This window comes from Poecilia formosa, unplaced genomic scaffold, assembly GCF_000485575.1.
Source record: "Poecilia formosa unplaced genomic scaffold, Poecilia_formosa-5.1.2 Scaffold582, whole genome shotgun sequence".
Lineage (NCBI taxonomy): Eukaryota > Metazoa > Chordata > Actinopteri > Cyprinodontiformes > Poeciliidae > Poecilia > Poecilia formosa.
The window spans coordinates 196,085-211,005 of NW_006800521.1; the positions used below are offsets into that span (position 1 = coordinate 196,085).

The window sequence follows — 14,921 nt, forward strand, 5'->3', positions numbered from 1 at the left end:
AAAAGCTGCATAAATATTTAAAAATATCTCACATTTTCTCTCCTCCGTGCTCCTTCTCTCGCAGTAATCTATGACAGCTGCCCTCAGGCCATCGAGGCGGGGATATGGTGGCCCAGGACTAAGTTTGGTCTCCCTGCAGCCGTTCCCTGTCCCAGGGGAAGTGTTGGTATGATGGCTTTTTGGCACCTCATCGAATTATCATAAAATAATGGCAATACATGAACTCAGCCTGAAGGCTTCTCCTGGCTCAGCTCCACTGTGTCCGCGTTCCCAGGAACAGCAATCCGGCACTGTGACGAGCACAAGGGCTGGCTTCCTCCCAACCTCTTCAACTGCACCTCCGTCACCTTCAGCAAGCTCAAAGCCTTGGTGAGTAGCTCCTCCCAACAGAACAACACCCAGTCCTACCTCAGAACCTGATGGAGACGTGAAATGATTACATCAATAAACAGATGTAATCAATAAAAGCCAAAGTAGAGAGACATAAAGGTGACCTGTTAGGATAGATCTATGAGCAATACAAAACATTTCTTGCATAAAAATTATTCTTAGGTTATTAGATTTCAGTCTGATCAGTTCTTCCTTTTCAGAATAAAACGTTTCAGGGCTTTTTGTCACATTAAATCAAAATAAGCTGCTGGTCACACCGTCCAACTCAGGGTTTACACTCGCACATGAAAATGGCTGAAAACTAGAGCTTCAAAATAAAATGTCCTATTTTTTTTTAAATGCCAAATTCAGTTTCTGATTTTCATCGAGTTTTTTTCTCCTTAAGTTACAAATTGCAGAAAACGTCTTGGCTTTTATTTCAATCTTTCTATGAGTTGAGCTGAATTCAAAACTGAAACAGAGAGAAGCTTTTAAACACACTTGTTAAACAAGATGGCGGTTCTTGACGTCACTCTGGAAACCCAAGAAGTTAAATCTTAAACACATTTTTTTCTTTCCAGCCCAATTGCAAACAGATACACAATTATACAGCTGTACAACTTTGAAAAGCAGAAGTGAATTTCGCATTTTTTCTGAATGGAAAGTCAACATGTGCTCAAGTTCCGCTTGGGTTGCTAGGTAACTGGCTGAGCTTTGCTGAGGTTGCTAGGTGACAGCACAATGTCCGTCAAATATGACTTCATAATCAAGAGGTTTTTTGAAACGGCTCATTTCCCTACACCAAAAAAAACCTTAAATTATTACCGGAAAACGTTGGGGTGTTATTTGTTGTTGTTTTTTGTTTGGCTGTTTTTAGAAGCAGAAGAAAATCAAATGGAAGAATAAAAACACAGATATTACATAGAGGGAAAGGTTCTTTCTTTTCTTTCATGCTCTCCCACTCATCCAGCGACATCATGGTGTTTATAATGAAGTTAGTGAAGATCTGTGCAAAGTCGCCTTACAACCACAGATGCTTTGCGTCATATTTAGGCTTTGCATGATAAACACAAAGTTTTTCTAGAGTTGAATCAAAATGACAACTTGCTTTCAAAATCAAAACCAGACAGAAGAGTTCCAGCCTTTTCCTTTTTTGGTAAGTTCTGGGTTTGTGAAGGAGAATTTTGTTTTCTGTTTGTAGTGTTGATAATTTACTAAAATAAAGTGAAACTGAACTGAAAGTTTGATGAATTTCTGAGAGGAAACTCTGATTATTATCTAGAAGTTTACATACACTCATCATGAATCTAACTTTTTGTGAAAGAATCATTAACGGCTTACTTCCTGGTGATGGCGGAGAAAAAAAAATCAATCAATCTTAAAATAGTCCAATGCATAAATAAAATGTAGACGTGACTGAATATTTGTGTCTGACTTCCCTCCTCCAGTCAGAAAAGCTGCACCGCAACACGTCGCTCCTCGAGTCTGGGCGCGTTCAGCAGACCGCCGCCCTGCTGGCCAACGCCACCGCCCACACAGACACGTTCTACGGCAGCGACGTCAAAGTGGCGTACCGCCTCACCCAGGTCCTGCTGCAGCACGAGATCAACCAGCAGGGCTTCAACCTCACGGCCACGCAGGACGTCCACTTCACCGAGGTGAACGGCGAACCTCATACAAACTCTGCAAAGCAAAACTTAAAGGAAAGCAACAGCAGAGACTTTGTATCGCTGTGAGTCTGAAGTATTGATCGCTTTGTGACAGAACCTGATCGCGGTGGGCAGCAGCGTCCTGGCTCCAGATACGAAGACGCACTGGGAGCTGATCCAGCACTCGGAGGGCGGCTCGGCGGCGCTGCTGCGGCACTACGAGGATTACGCCAACACGCTGGCTCAGAACATGAGGAAGACCTACCTGAGCCCCTTCACCATCGTCACGCCCAACATAGGTGAGGATGGTTACAATGCAACAGGAAAACCTGCATTTATTTACTTTAGTTTTTATATTCAGTGGTGTCTCTAAGAGGGGGGATCGGGGGGCATGGCCCCCTCCTGAAAAAGGCTGCCCACCACCAGCCAATCAGAGAGTCATGATTATGCCATAGAAAAACATAAAAACTCAGTAAATAATTAAATACTGAGTCAATAAAATTACATAATGTCTTTCTTGTGTTTTTGTCTTTTTTTTCCCCCTAAAATTGTCACTATCCTGGTCTGGATGCCCCACTGTTAATATTCTTATAAATATTTACAACCACCATAATTACTGCTGCTACTAATACTACCAATAATAATAATGTATATTATGTTACTATTATTACTATTAGTAGTAGAGGTTGTGTGCAATATAATAAAAATAAAATGATTTTCAGCTTTGTCAAATGTATATTCAGTAACTTTTTTAACATTTTAAATATTAATGATACTATAATAGTTTTTTTTAAATGAAGAATATAATTTCTTACAGTAATCTCCAAAACTACACATCATAGATTACACCATATGTGTTCATTAAAAGATGGAGACCAAATGCAAAACGTTTGTAAAAAAACTAAAACACTAAAAACCCCACAAAATGTTTTTCGCCATGATTTATAGATTATATTAATCTTATAATAAAACTGAATAATTCCAACAATATTAACAATGTGTGAACTCAATTCAAACAAGTTTGAATTATTTGGTTATTTCACTTACTAAAATAAAAAATCTGTGCAGATTCTTCTGTTCCTTTTGTTCCTTTCAGCGAGGAAACAAGAAAACATTAATAATGAACATTTTGCCTGTGTATAATTTACACTTTCTCCAGAACTGCAGTCATAAGAAATCTGAGCAAAACTCCAATATCTAATATTTATACCTCACACCTGTTGTGATTATGTGTGTGTGTGTGTTTTTTTTCATCATATTCATTATTTAAATATTTAAATTTTAATTTGCTCAGCGCTTTGTGTTCTTGGAAACTGGATATTTCTTTAGATGAACTCGACATATTTAGGTCATTTCAAGCTGAGATGCATTATATAAAATCTGATTTATTTGAGTTTTTGACACTTCCTCGTCTTTTGTCCGGTTCTGCAGTCATCTCCGTGGACCGTCTGAAAAAGATGAACTTTGCCGGAGCCAGGCTGCCGCGGTACCAGTCCCTGAGGGGCCCGCGTCCCGCGGACCAGGAGACGGCCGTCACTCTCCCCGACTCGGTCTTCCAGCTGCCCCTGGACAGCAGGGGCCACAGACACCTGGACGTTTTCCCAGAGTCCTCCTCGCAGAGGAACCGCTCGGCTAACAGGAAGAGGCGACACCCGGACGACAGCCAGCAGGACGCAGTGGCCAGCGTCATCATCTTCCACAGCCTGGCGTCGCTTCTGCCCGAGAGCTACGACCCGGACAAGAGGAGTCTGCGGTGAGACGAAGCTCTGTTGGCTCTTAACGTTTGTTACTGTAAATATTTGATGTGGATGCAGAGGAGAAAATGGAGGAAGGCTGCATTATGGATGTGGAACAAAAACCTGAATGAACTTCTCTGATTGTTTGAAATGTGGAAGTTCAGATGATTGAATTTAGAAAGTAATTTTGTATTTGACAAGTTAAAGTGCAAAAAACACAAAGTTTTACCAATATTTTTTGGGCTATTTCTAGTGCAAATATCTCAGTACATTTAAATTAAGATAAAACTTACAAGTAACTTTTCAGCAAAATAAAGGAGTTTGTTTTAAGTCAATAATCATTTAATATTGATTTTAAAAAGTTTGAGTTGGCAGATTATTTCACTTACAGCAAGACATTATTCCCATGTTATAAGTGAAATTATCTTTTTCATCAGCATTATTGATTTAAAACAAGCTGCTACGTCTCGCTGAAAAGTTACTTTTAAGTTAGTTTTGTTTTAATTCAACTAGAAACCAGACAAGAAATACTTGGCAAGATTTTGCAGTGTAACTGCAGCTATCAATTTACACAACACCCAACTCTGGACTCGTGTAGCTTTATTAATATATTAACATACTTTTAATTTATTTCATTTTACTTACTTGCTTTATATCTAGGTTGTATTTAATATTGGTGCACATACTGCAATTTTCTGTCCGATTACCGATTTTTAAAAACCCTGGTCTGCCGATTCTGACTTTGACCGATACCAATACTGACTTTACTTGTTTGAAATTTTGCTAAAAATATCAGTTTGACAGGAGAACTAAAGAAGACAGTGGTTGATTTTTAGACCTTTGTTAAGGTAGATGAAATCGGTGGATAAGATCATGTAGGTAAAATTTAATTATAAGTTTTATGTTGCTTATGGTTACAGCGATTTGGCTCGAGTTGCTTTGTCGACAGAAAAGCGTTTTCCATGTTCTGATTCTGACTCGTTTTGCGGCAGCGTGCCGAAGCGTCCGGTCATCAACACGCCGGTGGTCAGCATCACGGTGCACGACAACGACGAGCTGCTGCAGCATGCGCTGGACAAGCCCATCACGGTGCAGTTTCGCCTGGTCACCACCGAGGAGCGCTCCAAGCCCATCTGCGTGTTCTGGAACCACACCATCCTGTGAGTGCGAGGCCGCTCGGCGTGTCGGACCGGCAGGGCGGCGCCGCGCTCCTCTCATGACGCCTGGTTGTGTTTCAGAGGGGGAAGCGGCGGCTGGTCGGCGAAAGGCTGCGAGGTGGTTTTCAGGAACAGCTCCCACATCAGCTGCCAGTGTTACCACATGACCAGCTTCGCCGTGCTGATGGACGTCTCCAGGAGGGAGGTGGGTCGGCTCTCCATTCAGCAGCAGCCTGGCTGCAGCTCTGTGCTAAATAAACAATGTTTTGCACCAGAACGGAGAGATCCTGCCCATCAAAATCCTGACGTGGAGCACAGCTGGCGTGACGCTGGGCTTCCTCTTCCTCACCTCCGTCTTCCTCGTGTCCCTGAGAGCCATGCAGTGCAACAAGACGAGTATAATCAACAATGGAGCCGGCGCTCTCTTTCTGTCTGAGCTCATCTTCATCCTGGGAATCAACCAGGCTGACAACCCGGTAAACCACTTAGCCTGTCTCTCCTTTTCTCCTCACACGTTTCTGTCCCAATTCTGGAAGTTTTTTCCACTGGTTTCCATTTCCAGATTTTCCCATCACTCTAAGCCATATGTTTCTCAGCAGCAGGTTGATCCAGATGTTTTAATGGAGCAGGGCTAGGCCTTTGCAGATGCATTGGCAAGTCTGTAGACAGCTGAGACTTGAAACGGCCTAATAATCCCCAGATTTAAAGTTTTCTGATATGTTTGACATTAAAGGTTCGTCTGTGGTTCAGTCTGTCCTTCTGTCCTGCAGTTCCTCTGCACAGTCATCGCTATCCTGCTGCACTTCTTCTACCTCTGCTCCTTCTCCTGGCTCTTCCTGGAAGGCCTGCACATCTACCGCATGATCAGCGAAGTCCGAGACATCAACTATGGACCCATGAGGTTCTACTACCTGATCGGATGGGGCGTCCCGGCCTTTATCACCGGTCTGGGTCTTCCTCATTTTAAGGAAAATATTGTGTCTGACATTATGGAAGCCATTGTGGTGTGAAATAGAGATGATCGCATTGGTCCAAAATATCTATAATGTATATTATAACACTAACATGCTAAGATCAATACTTTAATTTAAGATTCTCTTTGAAATTTCAACTGAACTCCACCTCAAAAATATTTTCCTTTGATTTACTTTCATATTACAGTTGTTTGTTTATTTAAAGAAAAACTACACACTAATTAGTTTTTTTCTATTCTTTCTGTTTTTATTGATATGTTATAAAGTATTTTGTATAAACTTTGTCCAAATTCTGTCTTAGGTTTTAACAAAATATTTTTTTAAAAACACCTAAAGTCAGATGTTTAATATATCAAACTTAAATCAAAGGTAATGAAATCAGTGTCGTATTGGCAGTACTGACTCTTTATTTAATTTATATTAAATAAATAAATTGTTACCAAAACATGCAGCATCTCATCCCTCCAGTGTGAACAGAAATGGGAAGTAGTGCTGTTAGAAAAATTATTTTTCAGCTTTCCGAAGTAGTGCATATAATAAAACAAAAATTCTAAACAAAATAAAATCACTGACTAAATAAACACATTTTGCCAAACTTCACATCGGTAATACTCTTAAAATAAAACCCTGGTGCACCGTTATGTATTAATGTTTTAAACGATGCTTTAAAATGAAAAATGTCCTACAGAGTTTAGTTTTGGAGCCTGTGGCTTGTGGCGTAATCTCCAGGTTTGGCGGTGGGATTGGACCCTGAAGGCTACGGAAACCCTGACTTCTGCTGGCTCTCCATGTTCGACACGCTGATCTGGAGCTTCGCTGGACCGATCGCCCTGGCGGTGTCGGTGAGTCCGCGCTCACAGGCTGGGCGGTCCGACTGAATTTACTGTGAACGAAGTCACCTTGGCAGAGTTTGTCGAATTGTTTTTATCCAGATTAAATGTTCAGGCTCACAGGTGTGAGATGTCTGGTGTTTTGTCTGCAGATGAACATCTTCCTGTACATCCTGTCGTTCAGAGCGTCCTGCGCGCTGAGACACCACAGCATCGAGAAGAAAGATCTCCGAGTGTGAGTAACCAGACTCGGTCATTAAACATCTCTAAAGGTGTTAGCCTTGCCCGAACAAGTTGGCATAGATCTATGGGCTAACCAGAACATGTTCATTACATTTTTTGCACAAAATCATTCTTGGTTAGTGATATTTTAGTCGGGTCAGTTCTTCCTAGTGTGAGACCTGCCACTTTAAATCCTATTCAGCTGCTGCCGGCCACACCCTCCAACTCAACGTTTACATCCACACATGAAACTGGCTGCAAACAGATCTCCAATTATGCAACAGTACATCTTTGAAAAGCATTAGCAGGGCCTTCTGCACATCCAACAAGAATGCAGCATGTGGTTTCTGGATGGTAATTCAACAAAGAAACACTTGTCTCTTCCAGCAGCCATTGTAAAACTGAAAGTACTCGAGCTCCCCTTGGGTTGCTAGGTAACGGGCTGGGCTTCAGTGGGGTTGCTAGGTTACGCGCTGGGCTTCACTGAGGTTGCTAGGTGAGTAGCAGTGCCAGCTGGTTTTGAAACGGCTCAATTTGAAACATTAACTTATTGCCAAAATTCACATTTTACCTAACGGATGATCAATAGACCAGAAGGAACTCGTCGCCAGCTTTCATTCTTCAGATCCCTGAACCTTTACAGATCCTCACTAACTTCTTCCGTCCTTCTCTGGTTGGTTTTATCCTGCAGCTCGGGCCTGAAGACCGCCGGCGGCGTCCTGTTCCTGGTTTCCGTCACGTGCTTCCTGGCTCTTCTCTCCGTCAACAGCGACGTGATCGTCTTCCACTACCTGTTTGCAGGTTTCAACTGTGTGCAGGTGAGACCTGAGCCTCGATCGCTGGCAGCCAATGACTGCAGTCCTGTCACTGTCCGCTGATCTTCGTCCTTCACGTTCTGCTTTTGTTTCGCTTTCTTCTTGCAGGGTCCGTTTGTTTTCTTTTTCCGCATTGTCTTCAACAAGGAGGCGAGGAAGGCCATGAAGTACTGCTGCAGCAGAAAACGCCCCGATCACTTGATCAAATCTAAAGCTTCGGTGAGCTCAGAGGAAGAGCCTTCGATATGGTTCTCTGTTTCATTTATCAGTAACTATATTGATTTAGTTACAAGTAGTCCAGATTTTTAATTAGACAGCAGGTTTCCTTTGTTTTTTCATTCATTCATATTTTCTTTTCTTTCTTTTCTTTGTTTCCATCTTTCTTTCTGTATTTCTCTTTCTGTCTTTTTTCCTGATATTCATTCATTGTCGGTTCTATATTTAAAGGCTAATTCCTGTAGAAATATCTACATCTTTGATATTTAAGAAATTATGTTTACAAGCCCTGAAATCGGAAACTTGAGCCTCCAGCAGTCAGGAAGTCAAACATGAGAATTGTTTGGTAAAAAAAATGGCCGATGCATCTTCTCTTCCCTTTTCTGAACAGAAAAGAACCTCCATTGCCAATATATTATTTACTACATCTTCTCAGGTTTTCTACAGAAAATAATCCTAAAAGTTAAAATGGTTCAACTCCGTTTTCTGTCCCTATGTGTTTAAATGATCAGCTGTGAATAAGTCAGCAGGTCTTCCATCTCTGCGCTGCTTCATGTTCCAGTCATTTCATCGTTGTAAAGCCTTTTCTCTCTTTGGTTCCAGAGCTACAAAGGCAACAGCAGCTACATGGACGGCCGGTTGTACCACCTTCCCTTCGGAGACTCCAGCGTGTCTCTGAACGGCACCATGCAGAGCGGAAAGAGCCAGCAGAGCTACGTCCCGTTTGCCCTCCGGTGAGGGCGACGCTTCAGGAGCAGCTGTGTGGTGATGATGATGATGGTGGAGTAACGGTGAGCTGTTCTGTCTTCCTCCAGGGAGGACGGGCTGAACAACAGCCAGGCTCACATCGCTCTGAACGACCAGACGTCGCTCTTTCACGAGACGAAGGAGCGTCTGGACGGTATCGTCTTCCGTCCGCCTCACCAACACAGGTTCCACCTCCAGACTTCACCTAACGTTCTGTCTGTCCCCACGGCAGACCATGACACGGACTCAGACAGCGACCTGTCCCTGGAGGACGACCAGAGTGGGTCCTACACCTCCACACACTCCTCAGACAGCGAGGATGAGGAGGGTCCGCTCCCACCAGAGGAATGCTGGGAAAACCTGGCGTCTAACGGGACTAAGAGACCTCAGCCGCAGGGTAAAGAGCCAGATCACACTGGACATATTTCAGTTTTCCATCCTTCTGGTTGGTTATACTTTTTGTGGGGAGTAAAAGATCCCAAATAGAGATAAAGATAAAACCAGCCACTGGTTCAACACTGTTTGCTTCATCCAGAGGATCTGAAGCCTCGACTGAGAAACGATTGTTTCCTGGAGGCGAGGACTGCGTTGAAGTTTTACCCAATCGCTAACGTTTGTCCGTTTTGCGTGTGATGCACCAGTTTAACATTATGAAGCTTACTGGAAGATGCCATCCTCCACTGCAAAAAGAAGAGTCAATCTGAACGGCTGTTAAAGCTGCAGCATGTAGCAAAAGTATGTTTTTTATACATTTGTTGAAACTGTCGACATGTCGTGACAGTATAACGTGTGAATTGCTGATCGACCCAGTTGAAAATCTACCGGAGGAATCCATTTCAATGGGAGAAATCCCACAGGGAGCAGAGATGAGAATCAAGCAAAGTTGCGTAGAAAGACAACAGCCAGCCTTAGGCATCTTTGAACTTTGTCTCCTTTTATCTCCTCTCCAGCAGAATTGAACAAACCCCACATGATTAACTTTGTGACATGAGGACACGCCTCCTCTGATTTTTATGTAGAAAGCATCTGACCTGGTGACGCCAAGATGCTGCTTTTCTCAGTCATTGTTTTGTTTCATTGTAGTCTTTTTATTTTATTTACTGTAGGAACTGAATAAAATTTTTGTCCCTCCGTTTTTCAGACAACAGTTTAGGTCCGATGCCCTGGCCTGTGAACCGCTCAGCAGCAGTGAGTGACGGGGAACTTGGCAGTGGCGAGGGATCAAAGCTGAACAGTCCAGAGTCAACGCAGCCAACTCTGGGTCGCAGAGCAGACGAAAGGTCGCAGGACTGCATGACGGCGCTGCTGCCAGCATTCCCAAACATCAGCGCCCATCCGCACAGAGGCAAGCCCTGAAAATTACAACCATTCACTGATCTAATGTTAGCTATACTGAGAGCAGAGATAAATCCGATCTGCGGAATGACAAAAGTGTCATAAATAAATAAATCGTACAATTATAATGAATGTCTGTCAGTAAAATTAATTAAAGTTGGAACCAATTTGGTAATAGACACAATAAAAAAATAAACTATTATCCAATTATTTACATGTGAAAAATGTGCATAATATCTAATGAAATAATGAAAAAGTTATCATACGGTCAGCATTTTACAGCATTTGCTGTATGAATAGTCTTACAATTCAATAAATAAACAAGTAAATAAACATTTATATATTAAATCATTAAAATATATTAGAAATGATAAATGAGGGAGCAAATATATCCATGAATATTCCATCCATCCATTTTCTTTACACCCTAAGTGGGGTCGGGAGGGGTGCTGGTGCCCATCTCCAGCTATCGTTCCGGGCGAGGGGCGGGGTCACCCTGGACAGGTCGCCAGTCTGTCGCAGGGCAACACAGAGACACACAACCATGAATACACACTCACACCTAGGGGCAATTTGGAGAGGCCCATTAACCTGACAGGCATGTTTTTGGACTGTGGGAGGAAACGGGAGTACCCGGAGAAAACCCACCATGCACAGGGAGAACATGCAAACTCCATGCAGAAAGACCGGGGCCGGGAAGGCAACAGCTCTACCAACTGCGCCACTGTACAGCCATCCATGAATATTTAAATGTTCAAATAATTTTATAAAAACAAATTGGATGTAAAAATTATTTATTAAAATTTGCATTTATTTGTTAAAATAATAGATTATTATTTATGCATTTATTACACAATAAATACTAAATACATGTAAAATATTTGTATGTATATATATTATATATACTTACATGGGTCTGTCTTTAAATACATAATTTAACATGCATACATACAATAAAAATTCCCCAGTTACTCAAATTATTGGCTGTTTAAGTACTTGTAGATTTATCTCATTCAGTAAACATTTTTTAGAGATGATCTGTAAAAATAATATGAAATGGTAAATATTGTTAATAATATTTATTTAGTTATTTGAATGTAGCACATTTGAACTTCCATACAATACAAGTTTTTTATGTTTGTGTGAATTAATTAAAATATATATATTTTTTAAATCATAGCGCATTTTCAATTAATTTCCTTCTCACTTAAAATATGACAGATCAAAGTAACAAGTTGGTGAATGAATCACTTAACTGAATTTTGTCACTTTGGGGCTTCCGTACATCGGACCTTCATGCAGGGATCCTAAAGAAGAAGCAGCTTTCTCCCATCGTGGAGCGGAACAGCGTCCATCACGTCCACAGTGAGCCTCGTGAAGGAACGCCTGGTGCGCCGTCGCCGCAGGGATCCTCCTCCAGCGAGTCTCGGGCCGGGCCGCCCAAGCCCGGCCTGCCGGAGCAGCTGAACGGCGTGGCGCTGAGCATCAAGGCGGGGACGGTGGACGGAGACTCGTCAGGATCAGAGTGAGTGAACCTCAGAGAAACAGAGATGTCTGCCTGTCGATGTCTCCCCTTGCTGCCGGTTCATCCAACGTCTTCCAGCTGTCTGTGTCCAACTTACCGTTTGTCCTCAGTGACTGTTTTCATCGATCACTGCCACGCAGCTTTAATGTCCAAATAAACACAAGATTCTCTAATACATGACACAAATTTAGAGTTCAAAACAATACATGACAGAACATTAATTAACTCGCTGCTGAAGGAGTTTCTGTTTTTTATACTGACTGCTTATGATGCACAACAGACTTTGGCCTCTTTAAATTACATCTAATCTAATAACTAAAAAAGCTTCTGGCAACACGAGTTAATTCAGCTGAATGTTGTTCTTGGTCGTTCTTTTCCACCTGCACAGTTTTACGGCGCCTCCTAGGAGACATGGGGAAAAGATGTCTTCTGTGTTCCCAGACTTCCTCATGGTCAAATACATCCTGGTCTATTTTGTAAACAGTCACAAATGCCAATTTAAACTTTCAAATACTTACACATTCAGAGCCTCAGTGAAAATGTGTTTATTATTAAATCTTAGGTGCAGAAATCTGATTGTACAGTTTTCCTCAGAGACAAAATAAGAGTTTTATTCATTTCCTGAAGGCAAAGGATTTTTGTTTTTCTTTGATTTGTGATGAATAGATGTGAAAAGTCATAAAATAAATTAATGAATCATAATCTCACATAGAAATGAATAAAAATCCAACTTTTAACTTGAGTTCAAGTATTCGTTAGAAAAATAATTCTGCTCTACTAAATTACTGGTGTCATGATTAATGATGCACCTAAAGTTAACTTTGTACGGTGCAAGATCAGTGATGCTGCGGGCCTTCAGAGGCTCTGAGAACCTGGTTGGTTCATGCAATTTGACTTAAAGTTTTCAACGTACATAAATTAACTATTTAATACTTGCATTCAGAATTTGCAAACAATAATCTTCATAGTTTGTTTGTTGTGTTACCATAGTTACAATCTGATGCAATGAGTTTAATCTTTGTATTTAAACTCAGTTTAGATCTCGGCAAATAACCAATAATCTGTTTGATCAGCCCTGATTATTGGTAAAACAGATAATTTAAAACACCTGCATTAAGAGACGTTTTAAAGTTCCTGAAATGCTTTTTGGCTTTTCTAGCAACCATAAAAATCAAATATCCTAATTATTCTTCTTTCTCCGTTTTCCCTTTCCAAAATCAAAACTCACAGATTTTTGTTCTTTAATTTTGTCCCATGAATTTCTGATCCAGAACCAATCAGGATCTTCACATCCTTTTAGCATCATCATCATCGCCTCACAGTCTGAGCCTCACACCTTTACCATCATTTATCGTTTCTTCTTCCTCATGTTGTGCCGTCTTCATCCTCACTCTTCACTCATCCTCCTCCTCTTCCTCACATCAGCCCTCCCGCCTCTCTGTCTCCCAGCAGCCACTGCAACAACAGCTCCATGTGACCCCGCTGATGGAGGGATGTGTCTTTGCAGGTCAGAGAGCCTCCCTCCTCCTCTCCACTCACCGGACTCCACCTTGAGGAGAGAAGACGCCTCTTCGTCATCACGATGCGCTGAAAGTGTGTGAGTTCATACGTGTGTGTGTGTGTGTGAGCCAAACTTCAGGAGTCACACGGATAAAACAAGCCTCCCTTTAAAGAAATTTTGTTTACATACTTGAAGAAATGCACTTTTTTTTTAATTGCTGTCCAGATATGTTGATGGTCAACCTTTTTTGTTTTTATTGTTTTCTTTTTTTAATTCCTGGATATGAAAACTGTTTTGAAGTCTGTGTCTGGTTGGGTCGTCCAGACGTCCGCCCAGACGTTCAGGGAAACCTCTTTTTGTCATTTTTTAACTGTTTTGTGGCATTTCGTTGGTTGCTGTGAGCATCTCTGTGCCTGCTGCTCCAGGAGGTCAGACTCAGGCGACTGAGTCAAACAAAAAGACAAACATCCGTCAGCTTTGAGTCGTTTATGTATTTCTGTGTGTGTGGACGTTGAACTGACCTTACAAACAGGAGAAATGAGCTGATTTACACCAGACATTAACATACTCTGTATAAAAAAAACACTATCTTTTTTTCTTTCTCCCTCTGAAGGACAACAAAATCTGATGTTCTATGTTGTAGGTCAGTCAGGATTAAATAGATTATTTATAATTGTTAAAATTGATAATAATGAGAGAGAAAAACTTTTAGATAATTTCTGAAACATTATTCAAAGGTGACTTATTTTGCTAAATTCACATTTTACACGTTTTTGTTCTTCCACCAACTGCTTGTAAAGACAGTGCTTAAAAAACATCTGGTAGTGAGTTCGTGTTTCCTGGTGTCTGGAAAATGAGCTGCTTCAAAAACCTCCAGAGTAAGTCGCATTCAATGGGCACTGCGCTGTTACCTAGCAACCCCAACCCAGCCCATCACCTAGCAACCCAAGAGGAACTTCAGCATTTTGTTCAGCTGGTTTTACCGCTGTATGCGCTGTACAATGGCTGCTGGAAAAGACAAGTGTTTTCTTGTTGACTTACCATCCAGAAATGACTTGCTGCATTCTTGTTGGTTTTGCAGGAGGCTCCACTTCTGCTTTTCAAAGATGTATGGCGTAATCATGGAGCAGCAGTTAATTTGGATTTAAAGTGACAGCTCCTTCTGAAAAGAGGTCAGCGGACAAAAATCTCATTATCTAATGATTTTCAGCTAAACAAAATGTTTTGTACAGCCAATAGACCTATTCTAAGTTGTTAAATGAAGTATAACGGGTCACCTTTAAATTCAGAAGTTGACATAATTTTCCTTCTATTTGATAAACCTTTACACAGATATTCTGTACTTCCTTCCTGATGGTTTTTCCCCAACAGTTTGCTGTAGTTTTTGCCCCATTCCTCCGTCAGCAGCAGGTTTGGGTTTCAACTCCACCGTTCATTTTGTTGTCCTTCTCAGTAATTTGTCAGAATAATTAGGGTAAAAAATGATTAGCTTTAACTTCCTGGCTGATGTCTTTAGATGCTGCTTCAGTATTTCCATATTTTCCTTAAGATGCCGTTTGTTTTTATGAATTAGATGGCATCCTTCTTCCTCTAAAAGTAACAATAATCATTATTATGACCAATGTTGGTCTCATTGGTCATAGTAATGTCTCCCAAAATGCAGCTCGTTGTTCCATATTTTATCATTCAAGATTTCCCAGTTTACAGCATTAAGCTTTTGGTTTGTAAACTTCTGTTTTAAAGAAATCAGTACAACAATTCTCTTCATTTTATATTTAGGAAATATAAATATTTTAACAATCCAAACTGCCAAACAGTGAAGAAAACAAGGTAGTGTGTCTTTAT

At 41.2% G+C, this 14,921-nt stretch overlaps 1 protein-coding gene across 3 annotated transcripts in view; it reads left to right on the forward strand.

The window, feature by feature from the left end:
- celsr2 (cadherin, EGF LAG seven-pass G-type receptor 2) overlaps positions 1–13,892 on the forward strand; it is a 77,919-nt gene extending 64,027 nt beyond the window's left edge. Inside the window, exons 16-34 of one of the 3 annotated variants that reach the window (XM_016665428.1) lie at positions 65–166; positions 275–369; positions 1,818–2,027; positions 2,134–2,317; positions 3,450–3,771; positions 4,747–4,914; positions 4,993–5,116; positions 5,187–5,387; positions 5,682–5,856; positions 6,615–6,727; positions 6,868–6,950; positions 7,629–7,755; positions 7,861–7,971; positions 8,572–8,702; positions 8,784–8,869; positions 8,948–9,160; positions 9,857–10,060; positions 11,353–11,575; positions 13,083–13,892. In XM_016665428.1, the coding sequence (XP_016520914.1) occupies positions 65–166; positions 275–369; positions 1,818–2,027; positions 2,134–2,317; positions 3,450–3,771; positions 4,747–4,914; positions 4,993–5,116; positions 5,187–5,387; positions 5,682–5,856; positions 6,615–6,727; positions 6,868–6,950; positions 7,629–7,755; positions 7,861–7,971; positions 8,572–8,702; positions 8,784–8,869; positions 8,948–9,160; positions 9,857–10,060; positions 11,353–11,575; positions 13,083–13,176 (2,966 nt within the window). In that variant the 3' untranslated portion in view covers positions 13,177–13,892. Of the gene's footprint in view, positions 1–64; positions 167–274; positions 370–1,817; positions 2,028–2,133; positions 2,318–3,449; positions 3,772–4,746; positions 4,915–4,992; positions 5,117–5,186; positions 5,388–5,681; positions 5,857–6,614; positions 6,728–6,867; positions 6,951–7,628; positions 7,756–7,860; positions 7,972–8,571; positions 8,703–8,783; positions 8,870–8,942; positions 9,161–9,856; positions 10,061–11,352; positions 11,576–13,082 lie in introns of all 3 variants that reach the window. The other 2 variants (XM_007541038.2, XM_016665429.1) reach the window with 2 other exon arrangements.
- The last annotated feature ends 1,029 nt before the right edge of the window (positions 13,893–14,921 follow it).